At 36.6% G+C, this 27,552-nt stretch overlaps 1 protein-coding gene across 4 annotated transcripts in view; it reads right to left on the bottom strand.

Moving 5' to 3' along the window:
- Window positions 1–27,552, bottom strand: part of LOC145690570 (carbohydrate sulfotransferase 6-like) — a 464,276-nt gene extending 436,724 nt beyond the window's left edge. Inside the window, exons 1-2 of one of the 4 annotated variants that reach the window (XM_081765591.1) lie at window positions 27,475–27,552; window positions 26,110–26,668 (exon numbers count right to left, since the gene is read on the bottom strand). In XM_081765591.1, the coding sequence (XP_081621717.1) occupies window positions 26,110–26,144 (35 nt within the window). In that variant the 5' untranslated portion in view covers window positions 26,145–26,668; window positions 27,475–27,552. Of the gene's footprint in view, window positions 1–26,109; window positions 27,119–27,474 lie in introns of those variants that run through there. The other 3 variants (XM_081765593.1, XM_081765592.1, XM_081765595.1) reach the window with 3 other exon arrangements.

The raw sequence follows: 27,552 nt of genomic DNA, 5'->3' as shown, positions 1-27,552 counted from the left end.
ACATCTACTTGACCATTGTTGTCCAAAGAAGAAGCTATATAGTCTGTAATAATACCTAAATTTGTAACTGTCGATCTACTTTGTAAGAATCCATGTTGATATATCGAGATTACAGGGCGCACGTGATTTAGTATTCGAACATATAGGATACTTTCAAATATCTTGGCAAATACGGGTAAAATTGCAACAGGCCGAAAGTTTTCAATATTGTTTTTCTTTACTGATTTTGGAATTGGGCAAACTATTGAGTGCTTCCATTTGTCAGGAAAAACATTGTTTTTTATTGCAAAATTAAATATTATACTTAGAGGATATTTGAAAATATCAATACATGCTTTAACAATATATGGAGGAATGTTGTCATTTCCCATTGATTTATTAGATTTTAATTTTCTGATTGCCCTTTCAATCTCTTCAATGGTTATCTCCGATATAAAAAAAAAGAGCCTAACATAGTATTATTATCAATGTTATCACCAAATGAATGACTACTACCGGTATCGTGAGTTGACGACGCTAGTCTATATATAGACTGAAAATGGTGTGCGAAAGCATTTGCAATCTCATCATTTTTGCTCAGGCTACGTCCTTGGTACAACAGTGGTCCAGAAGAGAGATGTCGCGTTTTACTCTTAATATAGTTCCAAAATTGTTTTGGGTCTTCCTGTATGTTAATTTCCGTTTCTAAAATAAATAATTTATACTCTCTTGCTATTTCCTGTTTCACTTCCTTCCGCAATTTACAAAATTCATTATAATGATATTGACAATTCCCCTTTCCCCTCAGCCAAAAAGCACGGTGGTACGATTTCTTTTTTTATTTTTTCTATTATACTACTTGTAAACTAACATGGAAAAATTTTTGTGGACTTTTTTCTCAAGGGAATACTTTTGCGAAAAGCGTCATAAATTATTTCGTATAATTGGTCCACCATTCTATTTACATCCCGGTAAGTTCCCAGACTTAACCAGTTAATTTCATGTAGATCTTTGGAAAGTCGCAAAAAATTTCCCTTTCGAAAGTTGAAACCTAAAATATTTTTATGGGATTTCGATTTTATTGCCCTTTTACACAATATATTTATGAGAAGGCACGGATGGTGCATGTCCTCTTTTACGAGAGGATGAAGCTCTCTTTCTACAGTAACATTCTCAAGGTTTGTGAGCACGAGGTCCAACGTTCGTCCTAAGCTGTTGCACACATTATTAAGGGATGTTAGATCATAATACAATAGGAAATTATATAAATGCTGATATTTGCCTGTCAAGTTAAGAAAAGAAAATTGCGTTCCATTTATTTGAGAACAGTTCATATCCCCCACTATGAGAATAGTGCTGCCTACTTCACAATTGCCTTCAATAAATTGAAAGAAGTAATCATATTGAGAGATACTGGAGTCCGGTTCAATATACACAACGCAAATGTAAACAGCCTTTGAATTAATTTTTACTTTCACAAGAATACCATCCATGTTCAGATTGGTATAGGTAACCTGAATCACTTCTATGTTCTTAAATGTCAGTAGCACGCCTCCCCCACGTGTTTTATTGCATGCACTATCTCTATCTTTCCGATAAACAGAATATCGAATATCAAAAAACTCATGATCAAAAAACCTGTTATTTAACCAAGTTTCTGTTAATGCTACTATGTCATAGTCATTTGATAAAATATTAGGATAAAACTCAGTCGCCTTCTTTCTAAGAGATCGCACATTCATATAGCACATACGTAAATGTTCTATTTTTTTACCACTTTCAAACACATTAGAGCATTCAGTTTTCAAAGTCTTACCTTGAGGGTCATTGAACGTTTCCTGTCAATTTCGAAAAGTCCCCTGAGGTCGTGCTCCTCCTCTTCTTCTTGTTTGTCGAAGGACAGGATATTCCTTTTCATTCACCTTTGCCGCTGCTGTTTGTCCGACTGGAGCCCAAACAGAGGGAAGATTACCTTGCATTGTTGCCGACTCCTTCTCGTTAGCACTAGTTTCACTACCATACTGCACTTTCGAAGACATCTGGTTGTTACTATTTTTCTTAAGATCTTCTAGCCGGAAAGGATTCCCATCGATGTACAGCTTATTATACTGAAGTCGTGCTTTCTGACCCCTCGACACTGCTTCGATCCGGTGAGTGTTTAGTTCCTTCCTAATGGCACGAGTAGCATAGCAAAAGTCCTCTCCTATTCTGACAGGCGTTCCCTTGGCACGATAAGCACTTCTTAGTATTTCTTCCTTTCTTTTGTAATTCGCAAATTTCACTATTATGGGTCTATCCCTCCCCCTGCCCAATCTATGTGATCTTTCAATGTCCATCGGATTAAGTTCAATTTGCAGTTTCTCCTCAACGAATTCCCTTATCAATTCCTCTGTTTCCTCCCATCTTTCTTTCTCCCCTTCCGCAATATTGTAGAAAACAAGATTATTGCGGCGGGAGTGGTCCTCAAGCTTATCAATCAACTTCTTTGTCTCCTCCAACTGTCGCTTAAGTTCCTTATTTTCATTCTTGATAGCACTTAATTCACCAGTCAAGTTCTCTATTTTTTTACCCAGGTCACAGGTGGTTGAGCACAATGATATTATTTTACTGTCCATGTCCTCAAGCTTGGATAACACATCATCTATTGTAGCTGGTCCAGGATTCAGTTCCACCCCACCAATTACTAGCAACACAGCAATCACAATTCCCATGAAGTACATAGGAGACAAACAAGGTTGGTCACACTGAGTTTTCGGATATTTGATACACACTCGACCACACCACATTCCTATTCTCACACGCCAGGCTTGAATTTCGATCCCCATGTTGTCACGGTTCACTGCTCCCTGGAACTTCGCACAAACACGTCCTTTCACTACGACAGCCTAAACTAATATGCGTAGAAAAACATTCATTGAATTAGACATTCTCTCCTCTCCCCCACTATAGTACCACATCCATATTCAAATCATTTTAGCTGCACACATCATGTATACGAACAAGACTTATGCCTCTAGATCACTTCAGTGAAATATATCTTGTGTTATATGGCACCGTCTCGAAAATAAATGTAAATTAACCAAATTTGACCCCCTCTTCCTCTATAAACAACAATTACACATACAGGTTACTATCATGTAGGGGACTGCTTCATTGCTTCACATACCAATTTTTATGGATGTACCACAAAGGGGGAGGAATACCCGCCGAAACCTGATGAAAAAAATGATGAAAAATTAAAAAAAAAATCTTCATCCTCCCTCTCTCGGCCGTACATATGTACCCCCTATATCCATAAAATGCAACTGATGGAAAGCTTCATCCCTCAAAAATACTTTGCCACCAAATCATCTTTCTAGCTTAATTAAGGACTGAGCTATTGATGTTTGTTGTAAAAATAAATGTAATTTACGTCTAAAAACTTAAACTCCAAAAATTGCCTAACTTTGCCCCCTCCCTGCTACCCCATATAAGCAAGAAGTACAAATACACGATATTACGATTTAGTAGCCTACTTCATTGTTTTACGTAACAATTTTTATGAATCTATCCCCCAAGAGGGGGAATGGCCCCAAAAAAACTGTTGGAAAAAAAAAAACAGAAAAACACGATATTTACCCTCCTCCCACATACATAAAATGCACATCAGCAAAGCTGCATCTTTCAGGAATAAATTGGTACCAAAACTATCTTCCAGCCTTAATTTGAGGTTTAAGACTGAGCCTTTGAGGTTTAAAACCCTGGCACAGCAGTTGCGTTAATGGGCGTTTAAAGATTAAGACTGCAGACGACCAGTAGAACGTAACACAAAGAAACTAAACTACATATTCTGTGAACGGAGATCGGGAAAATCCCGATTTCTTTCTCCGGAATTGAACATTTGAGAGGATCGAGATTAGGGAAGTTCCCGAAATTTGATCTAGCGGTTGAATATAGATGGCAAGCAATACCTAAGAGTGTAAAACTGTAATATATATGACTATTTAGATTATTGTTTTAAACTAAATAAACATTTTAAACTTTTTTTTTTTGTTTAAAACAAAGTACTTTGTTTTAAGCGTTAAAAACGTTTTAAACAAAAGAAAACATGTTTTAAACATAAAAAACGTTCTTTTTAATTTTTTTTTAAAAAAAACGTTTTTTTTTTCAACCCTGCTCGTGTTCCCCAAAGCACATGCGGAATTAGTGCAAGTGCCTTACGCTCGCATTACCTAGGTACAAACGGCTACGATCTTGGTTTGAAACTTGTCGAGTTATAGTACCAAGATGCGCAGATCGCTGCGGAGCACTTCGTATTCCACCACCCTCCCCACTACTCTTCCATCCACTGATCTGGCCTTGAAAATACCAGTGATACTAACTCAGCAAACTTATGCTACAACAAATATCACCTGCTAAATAAATGACAAATATTACCGTGTAGCGTTACAGTATCGACTCGTAATTCTCATATCAGTGGTCCATTTCATTTAATCCCGCTTTTGAAAATGCGTTCCGGTGATAGCTCTTAGTATTCCACGGTAGTATATTCGCGTATGTTCGTTATTAAGCTTTATGACGAAGAGATACCAAAAGGCGAATGGCTTAATTTTCTGGATTCCACATTAAAGACTGAACTGACAGCCGAGCCTACTAGAACATTACGACACTGAACCAGGGGCGAAGACAGAACGGGGGGCGCATCTTTGTGAAAGGGAAATATTTTTGTCTTACTTCAATGAGACGAGTTGACAAAAGTATTTTTGTCAATATAAGACAACAAATAAGCTGCTATCAATCTATTGTTAGTACAAACTATGTCTCAAGTGTTATAATGTTTAACATTTTGCGCCCCCCATCCTTCTGAGTAAGAATGAATAATTATTCAACTTCCAAGGCCGAAGATACAACTTGTGCCAAAAAAAAAAAAAAAAAAACTATAACAACTGATGACTAATAGAGAAAACTTTGTTCAACGATTTCTTTTATTTCAGCTAATTCCTCTTCCAGAAGTGCGGATCAAAATATTTGGCATAGTTACAATTAAAATATTTGATTTAATTATCACCCTAGTTATACGTTCAAGGCCCCAAAGGACATGTGGGCCCCCTATTGTATTTATGAATATACAATATTTGGCATAATTTGAATGCAATTTGTCTTAAAATCCTCATGTATATACCTTCTGCATCTGAATGCCCCCCTCCCCAACTTTACAGAGAAATCAGCGCCCTTGGGTCGAGCCTAAATGCTAAAACATATTTCTAACTCGAGTCGGGCCTCACATTATTAATTCACAGGCCCGGCCTGAGATGAAACCTACATTCACGCATCACATTCAGTACCGGCGTGTTGGCAAAGTAAGAATGAAATAGGTGTAACAGAAACTGTTGGAAAAGGGCCACGTCTTATTATTGCCCATGCAGGAGGGGAATTTGAGTTTGTTGATAATGCTCTATTAATGTTCAAATCTAAGTAAAAAAGTGGAGATTATCATGATGACATGAACAGTAGAAATTTTTCAAAATGGATCGATGAAAAACTACTTCCTAATCTTCCCGAAAACAGCGTTGTTGTCGTTGATAATGCCAGTTATCACAATGTTCAAATCAATAAAAGACTATCTATGTCTTCACTTACATGATACACTACAACATGCGCCATGATACAGTGGCTATCAACGACAGACAAACCTATAAACGAAACCGAAATTGAAGCAGAGAATAGAGTAAATACATTGTGGAGAATGAACAAAAGACAACTTTTCTTAAGAATTCAAACTGTACCTTATGTGAAACAATACGCGATTGCCAAGAAATTTATAAACGCGGGGCACACTATAATAAGACTTCCACCTTACCACGCAGACTTAAATCCTATTGAACTTGTGTGTGTGTGGAGGGGGGATGGAATCAGGAGCAAAGCAAGGCAATGCATTTCCGATTCACTTGATGCAAAGAAAGAATTACTGGGAATTTTATTTAATGAATATTCACCACAGAAATGGGTAAAATGTTGTGAACACGTGAAAAAAATTGAAGACTCTTACTTTGAAAGAGACGGACTGAACTGACAGAACCCGTCTCGAACTCTATGGATGAGTGTGTAGATGAACTGATACTAGATTTGGTGAAACCGATTCAGACTCAGATTCATCGGCCGATACAGACTCAGATGAGTGGGAGAGTGAAACTGAAGGAGAAATGGAAAACATTTAGAAGGTGATTTCTGTTATCATTTATTTATTTATTTATTTTTCATTAAGATTCATTGCGAACTTTTCCACCTTTTAATTCATATATTACGTTGGTAAGGAGTACCCCTAATCATACTTAATTCATTTAATATTCAAAGAGAAAATATTAAAATGCATTAAAAATTTAGTGCAGTCAATATACAGCATTTATACTCAAATGTCGTAGAAAATCCTCAGACCATTCCGCTCCCTCCAGATTGCAACACTGCAAAACATCATCGTCGCGGAGAAGGGAGTGGGGAAATGTAAGATTAGGTGCGCAACAACTAGGCTGCAGCGTTCTGTTTACAAACTTTTTTACTTATAGCACTTGTTTCGGTTTCCAGATCTCAAATATTTATCTTTCAGCCTGATTCTATGTATGAATCCGAAATTTCAAATCTAGATAAGGGGCACCAAAATTCATCGTTTATTCTCGGCGCTCATATTGCGATTTACTAAATAATTATTAAATCTAATTGTAAGGTATACATTTGACATTTTGAGCAGACTAAGCAAGATAAATATACGTAAACACTAGTGAATACTTGTCTTAACTGTTTATGTTTTCTTAACTGTCAATGAAATAGGTGTATTGAGGAATTGTAAATATTCGAGTTTTGTATTCCGATTTCAAATATAAATATGTGTGTATTTCATCTCGGTCCTGCAACCGGGTGGACCTAGATTCGACATTCGAACTCTCATCCGGATCAAATCAGATTATTTTTTAGTAAGGCAAGCATTTGATATTTAGTGCAGATGAAGGAGACAAATAGACTTGTCAATATTCGTCTTAATTTTTTGTTTTCTTCTTCACTGTCAGAGCTTCGTGAAATTATTTCGGCGAATTTTTTATATTCAAGTTTATCACAATTTGAGTGGGATGTGGGTTTGGATAAGAATCAAGATCTGAGATCCGGATTTCGGATCCAGATCCGAATTTCGAACCCAGATCCGAGATTCGAAATCCGGACCCAGATCCGAAATCCAGATCCAGATCCGAGATTCGAGATCCGGATCCGGCCATCCCTAGAGCCCAGTTGAGGGAAGTGAGCGCGAGCCCGAGTGAATGCAAGTTCAGTTGAGAGAAGTGAACGTGAGCCCGAGCGAGAGCGAGTTAAATTGAATGCGAGCCCGCGTTCACTTTACACTCACGTGGACTCATTTGCTTTAGTCAAAAAAAAAAAAAAAAAAAAAAAAAAAGGAAACTCATTCCATGTGCAGAATTGCAAATGAAAAATGAAACAAAAAAAAAAGCACATTCTTGAGGTCTGAGCCGTCATTTTATTGACCAGAAGACCTCAAACACCTTTCGATAGAGAACAGACTTTTTCATGGTTTTTATCGGAGAATAGTATTTGTTTGAGGCAGGTACTTGTTTTTGTTGTTTTAGTAACAACTTCCATGATCCAAGCTTTTTTTATGTGTGAGATCATAGAGTAAGGAAATTACTTGACCTTGCGAAGTCGGAAATTTATTTACTAGCAACTAATGCAGCTGTGCGTTCATAGAAAAGTCGAGCGAAATAATTATGTATTATTTAATTGTAGCTTCTTTAAATCCCAATAAACAAGAGTAGCTCTTATGAATGTTGATAACTTGCACCATAATTGTTATTCAGCCCATTAATTTATATGAGGAAACATTGTTTTAATTTTTTGAAATAAAAGAGTTTTAGCCTGCTAATTTGCTGACTACTTCTTCTTGAGATCTTTAAATGTATTCTATGCGAAAGTTAACTACTGTATTATGTAATTTTAACATATACCGGTATAAATAAAAACTAAAACAATATTACACTGAATATTTTTAAAGCAAGAATCTCTTAAATAGGACAATAAAAATTTTTGTGTTAGAATTATTCTCCTTATGTTGAATAAAATTCTAACAAACTAGATGACACGTAATTTGTTATACAAAAATACTCCAGAAAATGCTGCAAACATATGAAAATATATCTAATGAAGGTTCCAAAATTGAGTGTGAGTGTGTGTGTGTGTGTGTGTGTGTGTGTGTGTGTGTATGTGTGTGTGTGTGTGTGTGACGTAAATAAGAAAAAAAGAAATACACATACACTTATCGAATATTGAAAAATTACTCAGCTTTCAATATGTTGACTATCATATGGAGAGGACAGACGTTTCACATAAGCTTACGAAACAAAGGAAGTAGTCACTAAACCTGTCTATTGTCTACTTCATTTGTTTTCTGAGCTTATGTAAACCGTCTGTCTTCTCTGTGTGATCAAGTCAACACGTCGAAAGTGCAATACTTTTTTAACATTTGGTAAGTGTATTTGTATATTTGGTATATATACAAGATGTTTCAAAACAATACACACATCGTTTGGGAGCTGATTGCTGACACCAAGATAAGACTAAAAGTATAGACAACCTGGGTGCACAAATGCTTCCTTTCGGAGTTATAGGCTGCCGAAAACATGAAAAAAAAAAATGAACTTTAAAGGTCCATAGCTCCAAAAATATGAGACCTGCCGTAGTCGGGTAACGACTTCACTTAGGAACTAATATGTGCACTATCCAAAAATATGTTTCAGAATCCTGAGGTACTAACGAAGCAATTTTTATAGAGAGAGTTTGGCTACGGGCGTATAATCTGAAATACTCACCAACTACTTCTATAAAAGTTGTTGTGGAAGTACCCTAAGATTCTGAAACATGGATATTTGGATAGCGCACATATTAGTTCCTAAGTGAAGTCTGACCCGATTACGGTAGGTCCCATAGTTTTATGCTATGGACCTTTAAAGTTCATTTTTTTTTCATGTTTTCAGTAGCCTATAACTGCGAAAGGAAGCATTTGTGCACCCAGATTGGTCTATACTTTTTATCTTATCTTGGTGTTAGGAATCACCTCCCAAACGTTGTCGGTATTGTTTTGAAACGCCCTGTATAATGCACACTAAATGACAGTGTAAGGCACTCATCATTTCTGTTTTCTTTGGATAATTCGATGTTCTTTGTTAAGTAGCCCTCATTTTCCACTCCAATGAAGGAAATGTCTTGAGGAAACAGGGAAGGGCTGTTCTAGTCTACACAGAATGACAACTGCCAACGCTTTTTAAACGTCAGGTTTAGTAGGCCAGGAGAAATTCCTCCTGATCCGCGTCATAAAATTGACTGTCTGTACATTGCCCTCAGACTCTTCAACAATCCCTTAAAAAAAAAAAAAAAAAAAAAAAAAAAAAAAAAAAAAAAAAAAGCTGATCATAAGATTAAGACGTCAATAGGTTAAAAACAGATACCATCCATCTTGACTTGACGGAAGTTTTATCTCCAGCTACCTGACAGCCCCAAATCTGAACTTCCGCGAAATACTCCTTAAATGGGCTAGGACCCACCAGCCAGCCTTTGAGTGTGAATGACACGTGCTCAGCGTTTCGGCTCCTACGGCCGTTGTGATGGTCTGCGCGATCAGGTTTCAGTACATCTCTACTCAAATGAGTTTTTCAATTGCCTCACTGTGCGAAGTAAACACCATTAATTTTTGAGCTTCCACCGGGAAACAAACCCAGAACCACGCACGAAAGGCGAGCATACTAGTCACTAGACCATAAACGAGCTTTATTTCTATCAATATATTGAAAGAACAAATATTTGGAAGAGCATAAGCATAACAAACACTATAGGATTATCAACTCCGTGAACTTGTCTCAACACCGTGGATTCCTTAGTTTTCAGATGGACATGGAGTTGAGAAAATCGAATATAATTTATCTTTACCGGCCCACTTTTTAACCAGTACATATGAGTGATTGTGTACGAATTTTCTACGTTAAGGTTTAGGTTCCTCAAGGGAAAGAAGGTATATACCATACAAATACACTCAGTAATAAATACCATGGTGTTGAGTATCAATTAATATACGCACCTGCTTTCCATACACAAAAATATTTTTCCTATAGCTTTTAACACATGCACACAACTTTTTCTGTTCTTCAGTCAAACATGTCTGCCTTGTCTTCTTGTGGGTGTTGCCAATGTGGACGACCATGCTATCTGTTGAGAGCAATGATAATTTTTTCTATTGCCATGGAGTTGAGACGAAATAGAGGTGACAGAAACGAAGCATAGTCAAGCTTTCCAAAATAATCGTTATAAAGGTTTACTTTCCACAAAACCGAAACATTGAAGTATTCTCTTCCATTTAATCTATATATATAAAAGAGAACGCACAAAATCCTTTGTCCGCTCATCACGCTAATACGGCTGAACCGATTTCTTTCATTTTTGGGGGGTTGTTAGGATTTGGACCCTAGATGGTTTTTATCATATCACTTTAATTTTCAATTACCAGTGTCTTGAGATAATTGACCAATCAGGTGTCAATACGTACAAAAAATCCTTTGTCCGCTCATCACGCTAATACGGCTGAACCGATTTCTTTCATTTTTGGGGGGTTGTTAGGATGTGGACCCTAGATGTTTTTTATCATATCACTTTAATTTTCAATTACCAGTGTCTTGAGATAATTGACCATTCAGGTGTCCATACGTACAAATCCTTTGTTATTAGTTCATCATAGGTATAAAAATAAACGTATTTATATGCAACCCGCATGACCCTGTGACTCGGCGGGTTAACATAACTGACAGGCGCTATAAATCACTTGAAAGCGAAAAAGTAAAAATTATCTAAGTAACAAAGTTTATTGCGTTCCGGGATGACCGCAGCGAAGCGGGGCGGGTTGGGGTGACCGCAGCGAAGGGGGCGGGTTAACATAAATGACAGGCGATATAATGTTAACATTAGTGCAATCTTCTATGGTTTTTATCATATCACTTGAAAGCGAAAAAGTAAAAATTATCTAAGTAACAAAGTTTATTGCGTTCCGGGGTGACCGCAGCGAAGCGGGGTGAACGCTGCTAGTTACCATTAAATGATGTTTGATTTGCGACTTCAGTTGTAATTTATTGATTAAAATCAGTCAACTGTAGTCTGTGACAGCCCACGGTGTTGAGAAATTGGGTAACAATTAATTTTTTCCGTATGTTTTGTGTTATATTTGCAAACTGTTATACATGGCATACCTACTTTGTGACGGTTACTACCAAACAAAATAAAAATGAGGTGATTCTTTCTAGTAGTAGTTTGAAGAAATGCCCGTGACAGAAAATTTCCCTTTTTCGTAAAATCACCCATAAAAGTTATTGCTCTGGAGGTATACACTACCAAAATTTCTCAAAAATCGCTAATTTTTAGTGCTTTGATTAGCACGTTCCTGTAGGATAGGCCGGAACTCCTGCAAGTATTACTGGAGCCTATGAGACCATTGATATTGCAATACCCTCTGAAGTACTATTATTTCGTTGTGTTACATTCAAATCAATATAAAGGGTTCAGAGAAAGTTCCCTTTTCCTTTTGGTTTGCTTTTAGCTTCCACAGAGGTAGCTGTTTTATTATAAAATGGTTTCAACCAACACTTATAGTCACTGATATCAGATCCTGTTACTTCCTTTACCAAACGTTTAGCAGACTTTCGGGAAACGTTTAGCTCTTGTTATTATAAGTTCTGTAATTTCACGAATGTTGAATACCTGTAATGTCTCCTTCAATTTCTACTTCTAATTTTACTTCTAAAGCTGTCTTCTCACAAAAATGTAAATAAATATAAATTAAAACCTAAGAATCTGTGTGTTAGTTATAGGAGCGTCATTTCAGACTTCGCTAGGGAGGGGCAAGGGCACCACTGGCATAAGAATCTCACGTTTTGTACTAGTGTATTAGTAGACAATCTACTAAAGCATATGTACTTCTCAAACTCTTGGGGAGGCAATTGCCCCTCCTGCCCTCCCTAAATGACGCCCCTGGTTAGTTAAAAACAAGAGATATCTATGCGTAATGTGGGTGTCGGACATAAGCTCACCGGCAGAAACCTCACCGATAGCAAACAAACTCCCTTGAGGGACTTGTAATAAAATTAACCGAATATTGAAATTCAGGTGTTAGTTACTTCCTAAGCAGAAAATGGAGCTACTATCTTATATGACTTATGTATCAGTTATAAAAAAATGCGTTGCGGAGTTGCGTTGTATTAAACGTAGGCAGACCTTGAAGAACTTGTAATAAAATGACCTGGATATTAAAATCTAGCTTTTAACTACAATTACAAATAGGCCAAATAACTCGGTAGAAAGTAGAGCTACTAATGTCGTATAGCAGTTATCAGATATCAGAATAAAATGGGGATGTTGCAAGTTTAATGTGTGAAGCATAGGCGACAGTAAGCCTAATTTTGGCCCTGGAAATTTTCGAACCAAATTTTTCTTATAAGCCTGACAGTTCATCAACTGCATTAAAATAATTTCATGATTAGGCATGAATACTTACATAATAGAATTTGCTTGCTAACATTTTTTTTTTATTTACGAAATCATCATACACAAATATATTTAGGTCTTGCTTCTTAGTGCTGCCGTCGTGCTTGCAGACCAACACTCAAACAAATCTCTTTCTTATTTACTAACACTAAGCTTTTTTTGGTTCATAAGTTGTTTTGATCTTAGTAAATAAGAAAGAGATTCCTTTGATGAGTATTGGTCTGCAAGTGTGATGACAGCCTTAAGATTTGAACTCTGCAACACTCTTAACATTTTATTCTATGTCTGATAGCTCCTATATGACGTTAGTCATATTAGTACAGTAAAATTAGGCAGAAAAACACCTAAACCCGGGCATCCAAAAAAACAAAGGTTTGGCTATTCCAAATTATTTATTACCCTTTACTCTAAGTGTGGTAAAAAGTCTCCGCAGAAATAGTGTCGGGTTTGGGAGAGGGATGGGGTAGAAGGAAAGAGATTAGAAAATTATTTTTCTCTTTGTTAAAGATACAGTAATATTTTTGCTCCGCAGATGTCTCTAAATTACAAAATCTCGACATTTCCTCTGCGTATTGTTATTTTTAAATCAACATGCATAATTATTATTTTAAGATTAATGTTTAAAAAAATGTAAACGACATTCTCTTGTGTATCTACTTTACCTTTTACGTTTAAAACCTATTTCTGATCATTTACTATGTCTTCCAAACAAAGGCACACTGATCAAGTATAACAAGTGGTATTACCGGTAGTTGTTTCATAACAGTTTTGATTTGCTTTGTGGACGTGAAAACGATATTATTATCATTGTGAGTATGAGTTGTGTATTGCAACCTTGTGTTGATAAAGGTGGTGAACTTATTCGGTTAACTCAAAAAGGGAGAGATAGAATAATAGAGTGTAGTGAAATTAAGCAAGATGGTGTGAAGGAGAAATTCGAAAAGGAAGTAGTGTTGGAAGTGCATAAGGAGTGTCGTAGGCGCTACACTTTAAAACCCAAGCCACCCCCAACAGTTCCAAATCCTGAGCTTAGACAAACTCCCCGTGCTCCATTTGACTTCAAAACACAGTGTTTCTTGTGTGGTCGCCAATGTGTGGACGTATCGAAATGCAGATATCCATACCAAGAAGAATGGAGTGAGGTACAGACAGTTGAGTTGATAAAAGGTATCCGTGAAGACGCATTAAGAAGAAATTGTGCTTGGGGACGAGAAGTACTTCTCAGACTTAGCAATGTCATTGACCTAGTCCAATGTGATGGTAGGTATCATAGGTATTGTTTGTCAAGATTCAAGGTGGAAGGCTCAAGTAAACCTGGAAGCCAGCAACTAGAGGCGGATCAATAGACTCTGAAAGAGCTGCAGCATTTGATAAATTATGTCAATATTTGAGAATGATGAATGCCAATACACGTTGAAGGAATTACAAAAACTGTATAACGATCTGAACCCTAACGTGGAATCATACGATGACAGCCACCTGAAAAGAAAATTGATCGGGCATTTTGGTTCCAACATACATGTAACAGATCTTCCCGGAAAAAGGGTCGTAATTTGCTTCAGTGGAACAGCATCCAGAATCCTGTCGGACGTCTGGTACCAAAATCGGCAAGTTGTTGAAAAAGATGATGAATTGAGAGTGATCAAAACTGCAGCAGCAATAATTCGATGAACACTGAAATCTCAAGCTTATGATTGTTCTCAGTTTCCAACTCTTGAGCAAATTCAAACGGGAAGTCCAGATCTTATTCCAGAATTACTGAAGACACTGCTTTATGAAATCATTAAGCCTACCAGGATAACAGAAGAAAATAAAAAAAAGTACTGAACGGAAAACAATCGCTATTGCTCATTCCATAATTGCAGTATCTCGGCCAAAATCATTTGTGTCCCCTGTTCAATTTGGTACAGCAGTGTTCCTTCACAGAAGGGTTGGGTTCAGGCTCTTAATTGACTTACTGGCAAATATGGGGTTCTGTTCGTCTTATAACGAAATATTAAAAATCGGAAGGTCAGTTACCAGTGAGGACAAATTAAACATAAATCAGGGCTATGTTCAGTATTTCTTTGATAATGCTGATTACAATGTACATACTGTGGATGGTCATGCCACTTTTCATTCCATGGGTGGTGTACTGTGTGTGACACCTGAATCTGCACTCAGTGTTGACACCTGTGTACCTCGGAGGAATGTCAGAACAAAAGAAATTGAACACAGTGGGTTAACAGAATTACAGATATACAAACGTCCAGATACATCTGGGTATACACGTATAACTGCTCTAAATTGGAAAGTAATGCAAATTAAACCTTTATCAGCTATTACCACCCACACTTTGAATATGTTTTTGTTGTCTGGTATTTGGCTTAATGGTTCGTGTACCGATAGTAGGCCTGGTTGGAGTGGTTGTATGGAAAAGCTGCATGCTGGACAACTATGAAACATCAGCAGTTTTGGCTCTTCCATTTGTGAATTTAGCACCCTCAAACCCTTCCACTATTTACACCGTTCTCCTTTATGCTGCTCAGGAAGGTGTTAAGCAGGGTCAGGCTTGCACGATGGTTACGTTCGATCAACCATTATATGCTAAGGCTCGGGAAATTGTAGCTGCAGCCCCTCTCAGTAGCCCTCTGAACTCACTATTCATTCGCCTTGGAGGGTTTCACTTTCTCCTTTCTTTTATAGGATCAGTAGGTCACATAATGGCTGGAAGTGGTTTGGAAGAGGTGTGGAGTCAAGTATACGCAAAAAACAGCATTCCGCAAATGATGCAGGGGAAAGCATATTCCAGATCTATTCGTGCTTTGTTCCTAACCCAAGAAGCCCTTATAACAGTTTTCCTTGAGACACACGATCCTGATGTTAACAAGGAAGATTTAAAGGCACTCTATTCGCAATTAACTTCTTGGACAATAAGTGCTGATGAGATAGTGAGGTCTACTGCAGTCAAGAATTTAGCAAATACTTTAGATGAGCAGCTGCAGAATTTCAAGGAACATGGTAGAACACAAAAATTGTGGATTCAATTCATAGAAATGGTACATCTTATCAAGATGTTCATAAAAGCAGAGAGAACTGGAGATTTTTACCTCCATCTTCACTGTGTGCAGCAAATACTGCCTTTTCTCCATGCCACAGGACACTTGAATTATGCGAAATCGGCGCATATGTACTTGCAAGATTGCCTACATCTACTGAGTACATTACCCGAAGAAGAGTTTGACAAATTTATCACCAGAGGGTTCTTCACCATTCGCCGAAGTAACAAATTTTGGTGCGGTGTTTGGACCGATATGACCATCGAACAAGTGTTAATGCGGGCGATGAAAAGCAGCGGTGGGTTGACTGGTGGCAGAGGAATCACTGCATCAACTATCGCTACATGGGTGAAGTCGATGCCTGCAAGCTCCAGAATCGTAGAGGCAGTTGAGAGATTTGCATCTATTAATTATGCTTCCTCAGAGCAACACGTAGAGTTACGTGATGCAAACCAGAAGCTAAATGCCAAGCACCTAAAAGTTTTAATAACTTGTTTTCGACTGCACAACCCTTTTACAAAACCTCCTCAGCTGTCTTCTCTCTCTACAGGTGTATTGGCTGACTCTACTACAAATTGTGACGAGGCCAGTGATATTGGTCTTTCTGCAATAAAAGAGATCGACGGGCTGAAATTCAGTGAAATCCATTTAAAAAGAAAGTATACCGTCAAATCGTTAGCAGCCGTGACAAAATCTGTCACCATCCGAAATGACACCACTCACGTCAACCCCAACCAGTTGTTCCATCGCATGGTTTGTAGTGTGAGAACAGAAGAACATTTAAGAGAAATATTTAAATATGAACTATGTACATACCCTCCCTCACTGTTCGATGAAACTGGTTTGATGAGGAAAGGAACCAAGTCTTCAATCCTAAAAGTGTTACCAAGTGCAGGAACCAATCCACCTCCTGATGAAGAGATGGCACTGATGGTATCATATGTGGTCGATGGAGGGCATCTTCTACATCGTGTTGTTTGGCAACGCCCTGCAACGTTTAAAGTAATATGCCGACAATATAGTGACTATGTTCTCTTCCATTACGGAAGAGCTACTGTCGTGTTCGATGGTTATAGGGAAGAACTCAACACAAAAGATGAGGAACATCTGCGAAGGTCTCGCTCAGCTAGCAACATAGATGTGAAAGTAGAAGACCACATTCACGTCACCTTTGGGCAGAGTGATTTCCTTGCCAACCAGAACAACAAGAAACAGTTAATGTCCCTTCTGATATTACACTTGAAGGAAAGAGGGTGTCATGTGCTTCAAGCATATGGGGATGCAGACACTTTGATTGTTTCGACAGCAATCGCAGAGGCTCAAAATGGGATGGAGGTGCGAGTAATAGGTGATGATACTGATCTGTTGGTTTTGTTAATTACTCTAGCTACGCCATACTGCAGCTTACGCTTAAAGATGATTGTGCCTGGTAAAGGAAATCAGTCAAATAAAATTTACAATATTCAAGAAATGCAGCATGAAATAGGGGACATGAAGGAAGTTCTGTTGTGTGTTTATGTCTTTACAGGCTGTGACTCTGTGTCCTCAATATATAGGAAAGGTAAGACAGCCCCATTTAAAAAAGTTAAAAGTGATGAGGAACTCAGAAAAAAATTCTTATTTTTAATTATCCTAATGCGCAGGCAGACGATATTGCTGAAGCTGGCCATGATTTATTTCTTCTTTATATGATTCCCACAAGACACGAAATTTGGATGACTTACGTCACCAGATATATTTAATGACAGTTGCAAGACAGCCAGTGCAAGGTGAGTTTCAGTTAGCTATTCTACCTCCAACGAAAGCTGCAGCAAGGGAACATTCACTGAGAGTCTACCACCAAGTGCAACAGTGGAATGGATTAAAGAAAAAACCACTAAAATGGGGCTGGAAGAAGGTCAGTGGATATCTGCGTCCAACACCAACAACTCTTGCTGCTGCTCCAGAATGGTTGCTACGCCTCATCTCTTGTTCATGCAAAGAAGAGTGTTTAAGCGACTGTGATTGCCGAAGAAGTGCCCTTCAGTGCACAACCATGTGTACTAACTGCGCTGGATATGGATGCAGTAATACAGATTTTGCCACTGGTTCTGATGCGGAAGAAGATGTGTTGACAGATGACGAGGATATGCAAGAATTTTCTGAAACAAATTCAGATAGTGATGAGAATGATGAAGAGAAATGAAAACTCTCTGTGCTTAATGCGTTAAGGTAATAGTTTTCGTTTTAGGTTTGTCTAATTATATATGTTTTTTTGCTTTCTATACTGTAAACTCTAATTATCCTTGTAATTGGGTGGCGCGGCAAACTTATACCGGACAGTGTTCAAAATGGACAAAGAAGAATACATCTATACGAAATTTCTTTTGGACAATTTAATCGATCATTTGAAAAGAGACATGTTATGTGGAGCTACAATGCATAGCTCTTTTTAATGTCAAATTGAATTGAAATTTACAGGTGAATTTCTACAAATAACATTATTACTACCTAAACAGACAAGTTTGTTGATTTGCTTTCTCATAAAAATGTCCACTGGCTTTGTTTTTAAGTGTTAAAATACCTTTTCCTTTTTGTGATTTTATTTTCCTATGTAGATTTTCTTCAGTAAAGATGATCGCGGATAATCGAGAGTTTACTGTATTTGTTTTATAGGTGTCAAGCATATAGCCTAGATTAGATGTCAAGGATTGTATATTAAAGTATTACTTATATTATGAATATGCTTTTGATCAACAATATTATCATTTTTCTAAACTAATTTCAACAACTCATACCAACCCCCAGCACCCCCCTCTCCCGTCCAAAACCCGACAGTCTTTTGGCGGAGACTTTTCATCACATTTAAAGTAAAGTGTAATGAACAATGTGGAACACTCAAACCTTTGTTTTTTTGGATGCCCGGGTTCGGAGCTAATTTTACTGTACTATATACCCTATTTTCTGTTGAGGAACTAGGCCTACTAGTAGTCAAAGCCCACATTTAAATATCAGGAGCATTTTATTTCAAGTTCCTTAAAGTCCGCCCATGTTTAATACATTAAACCCTGCAACATTCTTATTTTATTTTTGTATCTGACAACTGACATATAGCATTAATAGCTCTATTTTCTACTGAATTAGGCCTACTGCTAGTCAAAGTCTAGATTTTAATACCTCTTCATACCTATCATACGTTTTTCTAAAGCGAAATGAAATATACCTCAGACACTTTCAGCCATAGCGGAAAAAAAAAAAAAGACACCCTTTCCCCACAATCGTTTTCCGATATTTCTGTGCTGCAAAATTTCTTGCACCGAAAGTTTCAGCATAGGGGAGTGGGTTGGATTGCTTTCTTCAGTAAAAGGAAGTAGTATTCTTTTGTTTGTCCAAATGCGTTTTCAATTTATATTTTAATATTCAAAATATACTTCATATTAATATTGAAAGTCTAGTTTTCATTTTTGTCATATTTTCCGTTTGCCATTTTTCCATTGCTTCCTTGTATTTATTTTATTCAGGTTTATTTTCCTTTGCAATTCAATTATTTAACCTACAAATGTAGTTAGTTAACATTATTGTATTCTTTATTGCATTAATTATCTTATAACACAATTATATTATTAGTGGTGAGCTTATGTCCGCTTTTGCATTAACATAGGCGAGCTTATGTCCGCGACATGTGTGAACTTCAAACCGTTGATAAATACTAACTGTGTACATTTTTGTGGATATCAGCACTTAAAATTATCATGACGAACATGTGCAAATAGGACCTTTGGTTGCGTCACGCATTTCAGAGTTTCACCGTAGGTTTTCCGCTAACACTGGCACAAACTTTTAATAAGTAAACTCTAGCACAACTAAACGTTTTGATTATAATATACTTATTTCGGTACAATTATAGAATTAGTCTCAGAAATGCTTCCGATACAGATATTATAGCAATTCATACTTAATTTATGGAAATTCATAATTTGAAAGGTTAGGTCAGTTCAACTTGTCACATTCATGAGAATAATGTATGTAAAGAATATTTTGTTTTCATTATATCGATCCATGAAATAAATATATTATGTTTAAACTATAATAAGGAAAATGCTAACTCTGTCACATAGTGTAGGTTTTCTTTTTTCATTTATATCATCTCTACATAATTCTTTTTTTTTTTTTTTTTTTTTTTTTATTAGTAGTGGTAATCATTATAGTGAAAGTTTTGTCTCATGCCTAAGTATGTATGCCAAGCTTATAACATGCTATAAATATAAATTTTAAACTAAAAATGAAATAATAATGTAGTATCTGTTTTGGGACATATGAATGAATAAATGTGACAGAAGTGAGTACGTTGAATTGCACGGAACATTGATTTTATTTTTTATTTTTTTAAGGTAAATACCCCAGTGTTCGACCATGCTCCAGTATTCGACATGTGGAATTTAAAACGCATAAAACAAGGTATTGTGCAAGCTCAGCGGTTCGAGAATACGTTGCGCAACATTGTGTACGTCCTGGCGTGGGATGTGTAAATAACACCTGGTTTCGTTAGTCCAGCGTCGTTGGTAATGAAGAGAACATCATTAAAGCGCAAGATTTGACTGGTTTTCTGTGTGTTCTTTAGTGAATTAGTTAGCGGTAAGCATGTGATAGTGACTTATTTTTCTTTCTGTTAGTATAAGTGTGTGTCATCACTGTCAATAGAATTTTCTGCTATTTACGCATAGTTTAATGTTTTTGAGAGTTAAACACAATGACAAACGATGTTATTCACCCTCTGTCGAATATCGGAACAGTAATTTATAGCAGTGCTCTAAAGTTCGTCACCTATGTCGATTACTGGGGAAAACTAAATGAAACGAATGACAAACACCAGTAATCAGGATATGCAGCGAAAATAAGTTCTGTCCAAATTTCAGCCTTCTACGAGACTCCGATCCAATGTTCGACCACCCGTGTTCTGACCTGTCGAAGACTGGTGACTGCGTTAACCCCTCACAATAATCCCTGCTATCATCTGAAAACTATGTAGGTAACCGAAACACGAACAGGAATTACTGTACAATATAAAAACAACTTTCAAAAATAAATAAATAAATAAGTAATAAATAAATAAATAAAATGCCAAAGGAATTTTCCCGATACATGAACAGTGTCAAAATGGACATACGCAGATCCAATTTGAAGAGTTTAATGCTACAGGGCATAGACTGAACGTCGTTTAGTATAATGCAATTTTAAATCACAGCTTTTTTTCCCACAGAAAATGCAAATTTCTCCGTAAATACATACTCCCCCACCCTCAATATAAATAAAGGCTACTACTGTGTTCTCTGACATGGAAAACTGAACCTATATGAAATCTTCCTTTGTATATATATAAAAAGTTAAGACCTCTGAGTTAGAGATACAGTACAATACTAGTACAACGAATTTTCCTTAAACTTTCGAATTTTTCATTTTAAAGCTTTCACAATAGTAAATTATTTACCGGGATTTAAGATCTTTTCATCAGTCCGAACATTTCGTTAAATTGACGTTCGTCGTACTGACATTTTCTGTATTTGGGCAATGTAAACTTAATGGGAGCTCAGCAACAGTGGCCATAAGTTTGTGGCAACTACTAGCGCACTTTACGTGATCTCATTTCTTGCAGTTAATATGCATAACTAAATGTGATATTTCATTTCAGGGAATTTTTAAAATTTATTAGTGTGTTAGTAATTATTGCGTTGTCTTCTTTCCTGAGATGTCGCGGAAGGACGAAAGATATTAAAGGTGCGCCGAGGACGGCATGGCAGCAGCCCTAAGTGACGTGGATAGAGGTTTGAGCTATAGGCAGGCGGCAAAAAAGCAAAATGTACCTCGTGTCACGCTCATGGATAAACATGAAGTTCGGACTCTTTACAGAAGGATTGGACCAAAAGGCATCCTGTCACCTGAACAGGAGGAATTGCTGTGTACGTGGGTAAGATAATGGCTAACGCGGGATTTCCTGTTTTGAAAGAGACGTTTCTTGCTAGTGTTCAAAAGCTTGCCAACGAGCTAAACGTGGAGTTTTCTGGCAGAAGTCAACCAGGAAGAAGATGGCTTGAGCCGTTCCGTAAAAAACATCCAGAGATTACATTTAGGATCACCCACAATTTGACTAGTCCTAAGAGATCAGTAACTAGTCAGCAAATACAAAGCTGGTGTAACGAAGTGGAGGAATACTTAAAAGAACATCATATAATGGAAGTTTTGGAAGAGCCTAACCGTGTTTTTAAAGCGGATGAAACTTCTTTTTTCCTGAACCCAAAATCAGGGAAGGTGCTCGCTCCAAGAGGAAGCAGGGCGGTTTACACTGCAGCAGGGGTTATAGCACCACCAATGATTGTTTACAGATATGCTCGTATTCCTCAGGTGATCGCAGAATCCGTTCCAGAAGGATGGGCTATAGGAAGAAGTCCGAACGAGTGGATGACTTGTGAACTCTTCTTCGAATATATTGCCAACATCTTTGTGCCATGAGCAAATAGTGAGAATATCAAATTTCCCATCATCTTATTCATAGATGGCCACTCCTTTCACGTATCAATGCATCTGAGTCAGTTTTGCAAAGACAACGGTGTGGAATTAGTTGCCTTGTATCCAAATGCAACACACCTTCTACAGCCAATGGATGTTGCAGTATTTCATGGACTAAAACAGGTCTGGCGACAAAAGGTAATAGACTGGCGAATGAAGAATGATAGTCGACGAGTTGACAAGCATAACTTCGCTTCAGTTCTTAATAAAAAAAAAAAAAAAAAAAAAAAAAAAAAAAAAAAAGCACTCAGTTGTATCACTCCGACCACTGTGTAAAATGGATTCAGAAAATGTGGTTTGGTGCCATGGAACCCCACTGTAGTATCGGTAGAAGACCACGAGGTATCTACTGTGAGTGAAGATGAAAAGACATTCCTGGTTATTCTTGAACAACAAATTGGCAAAGATAAATTAACAGTTTTCAAAGCAAATCGAGGAACCTGGTCAGGAGCCGAAGACACCTCGTTATATAACTTACGGCGGGCATCGAACACCACAGCTGAAGATGTAACTGAGACAGTGACCACAGGAGAAGACGGCGCGAGCGCAAGAATTATATACAAGTTTGAAAATCCTCTGCCGGTCAAAGAGTTTTAAGATATGACTTACGTTCTTACATTTATCTTTTAACTGTTTTCATGGAATATTAACTTCAGTATTAAAACACAACACTATCATTTCTATTCATTGAAAACAATTTCTCTGAGGAGTTTTAATTAACTGGTTCATAGGTTTAAGCTAGCTTAAGTTACAAATCAATTATAAAAATATCCATTCAGGTCCAAATAAGCCTCAAATGCTACTAATATTAAAATGTTTCTTTCAATTTTGGACAAGATTTTATACCTCTGATATATATATCCATGATTTGATTTTATTTCCTTAAGATTGATGTTCTTTTTTCATAAACTAGAACAGGGTGTCGATTACTGGTACTGGAACATGTCGAATACTGGCGTTGTCGACTTCTAGGGGTGTCGAATAATGGTGAATGTTCAACATGTAAAAACCAATACTTTTTTGTTCATTAATTTTTATGAAACTAAATGTTTTTTATTTGAAAACCGCTCACAACATTGTGAATTCTATAACAGCTTTTCTTTTGTTACTAATCTCTTTGTAATATCCTATATAAAAAATACTGCCATTTTCATCACTAAGCGGTCGATTACTGGGGCATTTACCTTAGTTGCCTTTCCTATTTCTTAAACATAAGGTCGATGGATCAGGATCGATGGAAATGACTATGATGATCATTAATATGTGAAATGTCGTATAATTATGTATATATGTTAGTGAAGAGTAAATGTGTAACTTTGTTTAACCTTCCGAAGAAGACTACTCATAATTTGTATGTGTCATCTCTTTTGTTCTCTCTTTCTTTGTACCGGGAAGCTATTGAGATATACATATTAAATACCAGGGTTGGCAAAAACCATGGTTTTTATTAAAAAAACCAAAAAAACCGGTTTTTTTGGTTTAAACCAGGTTTTTATGGTTTAAATAATTTGCTCTATATATTCATATCATATATGGACAGAAATAAGTTTGTTTCGCCTTGATGTTATTATGCAACAACCGGGTTATGCTGGAAGGGGTCACATAAGCTTAAAGCGGAATAAAAACCGCTTCTCGAGTTACATTCGAGAGAAATTTTCCTCCATTTGAACTCAGAACCAGGACTAATTGACCATAAATGCGATACGTCTGCCGACTCACTCACGAAGGAATCCTGATAAAAAAAAATACGTTATACTGATCTTTACATACTTCTTAATATAACTGTCAAGAGTCATTTCAGAAGGACAAAAAAGATAAACAGTTGCACAAGTGAAACCATTACACAGAATTACATATGAACAATTTCAAAGTACTACGGAGTACAGAAGAATTAATTTAGTTCAAGTTAGTTAACAACGACTTTTATGGTCCAAATTAAAGAAATACACCGACTTAATCTGCATATCAATAAGAAAAGTGAATAAAGATACGAATTATTTGAGTCTACTTTGGCTCAAACTCATTTATACATAAATATATACCAAAGATACTTATTTCACTAAATACCTCTCGTGGGGTCTGTATGACCCCCCCCACACACACACACAAAGTACGGCATTTTCGATTTATTTTATCAATAGTAAACATTGAAACGAAACAATATTTAGAATTTTTCTTCGATTGCAATTACATAACAATAATAACAACTACAAAAAAATCACAAAATAAACTTGTAAAAAGAAGTTGCTTTTGTAGTATAATCTTTTTGAGTAATGAATGGGGAATTTAGGTCTGAATATAATACGAATAACATACGGGAGTGAAACGTGATAACCCACAAATGTGTGTTCATCAAGATTTTACAAACACTTACACTTTTACGAACATTTTTTGTTTTTTGGTTTAAACCAGTTGGTTTTTTTGAAAAAACCAGCTGGTTTAAACCTTGGTTTAAACCACGGTTTAAACCACCTTGGTTTAAACCAGCCAACCCTGTTAAATACATGTTGGAAATAAGTAGCAAAGTCAAATAAGATATATACTGAAATTTATTGACCATATAAATAATCGCTACGATAATAATAATATGTTTACAATGAGCTATGGAATGATAAAATGTATGATTGAAATATTCCAAAGTTAAGGCTCAACATTTGGAACAAAATTTATCTGGAAAAGCATCGATTTTTTAAAAAAAAACTTCCGAATTGTAATTTGATTCTGAATTTGAACCAATAAATAATAATTCCAAATTGAACTTATGATTTGAGTTGAGAAAGTGCTACTAGAATTTAATTACATACTAGATAATAATAATATATGTTGGAAATTAGTGTCGAACATGTGCTAGACGGAACACTGATCTCATCGATGGTCTACTACTCTAGCAAGAACCTGAGATTAGCTGTTAAATTCCGTTGCGTATGTAAAATAGAATTTTTTTTTTTCAGAATTTCGGTTCATTTTAAATAAATTCTGCCAGAATAAGTTAGTATAAAATTGGCGATCCAAGTCAAAAATCCATTTCCATGGGAACGATGTAGCTGCGCGTTATAAATTAGCCATACCATCCAGGATTTTGATTCGTTTTCAAAATTTTTCTCATTCCTGGAAAAGAGCTGTAATAAATTGGCGACTACATCCATGATTTTTTTAATCCATAGTAAACGTAACAGTAGACCTGTTACGTTCTAATGGAGCTTATATAATCTAGCGTAAAAAGTGATCGGCTTCATGAACCAAGCTATCTTTTGTTGAGGTATATCTTCCATGCCTGCACCTGACCTTCTCGAAGCATTTTAATATTTTTAATTTTATTACGTAGATCAGCAATTGTGATTTTTAAATTCATTTGATGAATAAATCTAGTGCTGTTCCTCAATAAATCTAGTGCTGCTCCTCTAGTAGCAATATTTCTGTAAAGAGTATTTTTTGTATTCCATAAACATTCATTTTTTCATATAATTATAAAAGTAACTTAATATAAAACAAGCATTAGGCAATCTAGTCGTATTCGCTAGGCAATATGATCGAATCGACCACAGAAAATAGAACGTCTTTCAATTCAGTTGCCAGTCGATTAGTCGCCTTCGAACAACAAGTGATTAAGCTGAAGTCTTGTTTACACGGTCGATTAAGTTGAAAGTGACGTCAATTCAACTGAATCGAACGCAAATCGACTAAGTGTAAACGCCCCATAACATATAATTAGGGTAGGGGTTTGGAACGGGTTAGCTTAAGCAAGTTTTGATCCATTTCCGTACAATTACTAGTGTGTAATTTCTCGTTTCTGAGTGAGTATACCTGCTGGAGCGGGCGTTGTAAAGTTAACCCGTGCTCTACCTATCGATGCGAAGCTGGAGCGTGTCTTGTAAACTTTACCCTAACCTAATCTAATGTGAACAGAAATTACCGAAATATTAAGACTTTCTGAAATAATTGCTGGACCCCTTGTGCTAAACATTAGATTTACCAAAATATACATACATACCTCCTATGTTTGTGGAATTCTTGTTGATCCAACATGGTTGATGAAGGCACAGAGGAAATCTTGGATGCAAGTTTCCTGATATTTCCTTCCCAGTCCCGATGTTGCCTCCGCTTTCAACCCATTGTTAAATCACTACGAAAGATATTATAAACCAAACCAAAACGAAGCTTTAACGACTCCCATACCACTGTTTCAGAATTAAGATAAACTACCGAAGCTGCCGTGTTTACTACTTTATCACTTATAAAATATGCATCAAATAATTATGTAACAGTAAAATTAATACAAACTCCATACACTACGTCAAACACTGAACCAGATTCAATAGCGCAAGAATTCTCTTCGTAACAAACATTATGAAAGGAATTGAGAACACTAACTACACACTGTTATGTGATGACAAGCAGACGAATTCTTTTCACTTCCAACTTTCTTTATGGGACTTTCATGTATTGCACGTCTTAAACATTTGTAGGTATGTTCCAGGTTACTCTCCACATTACCATATTTCCTATCTTGTCACTAACATTTCTATATAAATAACATACACTTTCTATCACTGCAAAATACATAATTACAAAGAAGCTAATCTGTCATTTCGATTCTTAATTACATGAGATCAAAAGAAAAAATATAGAAATACATAAACTGTCACAACGAGCCCTTCAGTGCTATCGGTCACATAGGTAGGTGCACCAGCATTAAAGTAATGTGTGCTACAAATGCAAAATTGTCTTATGTGTACCTCACATGGAGGATTTGTGATTCAGGAACAAAACTGAATAAAATACAGAATACAATTGGGAAGAAAGGACACAGTCGGGAAAAAGGTCAAGGTAATAGTATACAACAGTGCCTCATGATCTGTGCGCGTGGATACTTCCTACTGTTGCACTACGTATAAAAATGATTTTATTACATTTAGAAGTAGTAAGAAGCATCCACGTGCACGTGACATGCGAAATGTGTTTCAAATCCCCCACATATACTCATACACTACGTACAAGGGCACATTATTATTCTTCGCATACCATAAAACACAACGAAACGCAACGCAAACCGACGTACATTTTATTTTATATTACTCAGTAATTAAATGAAAGTCGCATTTTTACCTCATTTTCAAGTTCCTATATCCTCAATGAATAATCCTTAAAAGACTGCACTTCGTGAGTCCTCGCTAAATGATGAGGCACTCTCGTATACTATATCCAAGGTCAAAGTCAGGAAAAGGTCAAAAACAGGTAAGAAGTACAGACAGTGAAAGAGAGCAGAAAGGCAAGTTGAAAGGGCAAAAAGTTAGAGAAAAGTGGAAAGTGTAAAATGAAAAAAGAAAGAGTATAAAAAAGAAGGGGACGGATGTACGTGTAAATGTAAAAGAAAGTGTAGATGTATAGGAAATCCCACTCAAATCTCTTCCTCACAGATCATCACCACACTCGA

This window comes from Thermobia domestica, chromosome 7 (assembly GCF_964235325.1).
Source record: "Thermobia domestica chromosome 7, izTheDome1.hap1.1, whole genome shotgun sequence".
NCBI classification, from domain to species: Eukaryota; Metazoa; Arthropoda; class Insecta; order Zygentoma; family Lepismatidae; genus Thermobia; species Thermobia domestica.
Note: the sequence above shows the minus strand (reverse complement) of the source record. Positions and strands in the feature narration are given on the sequence as shown.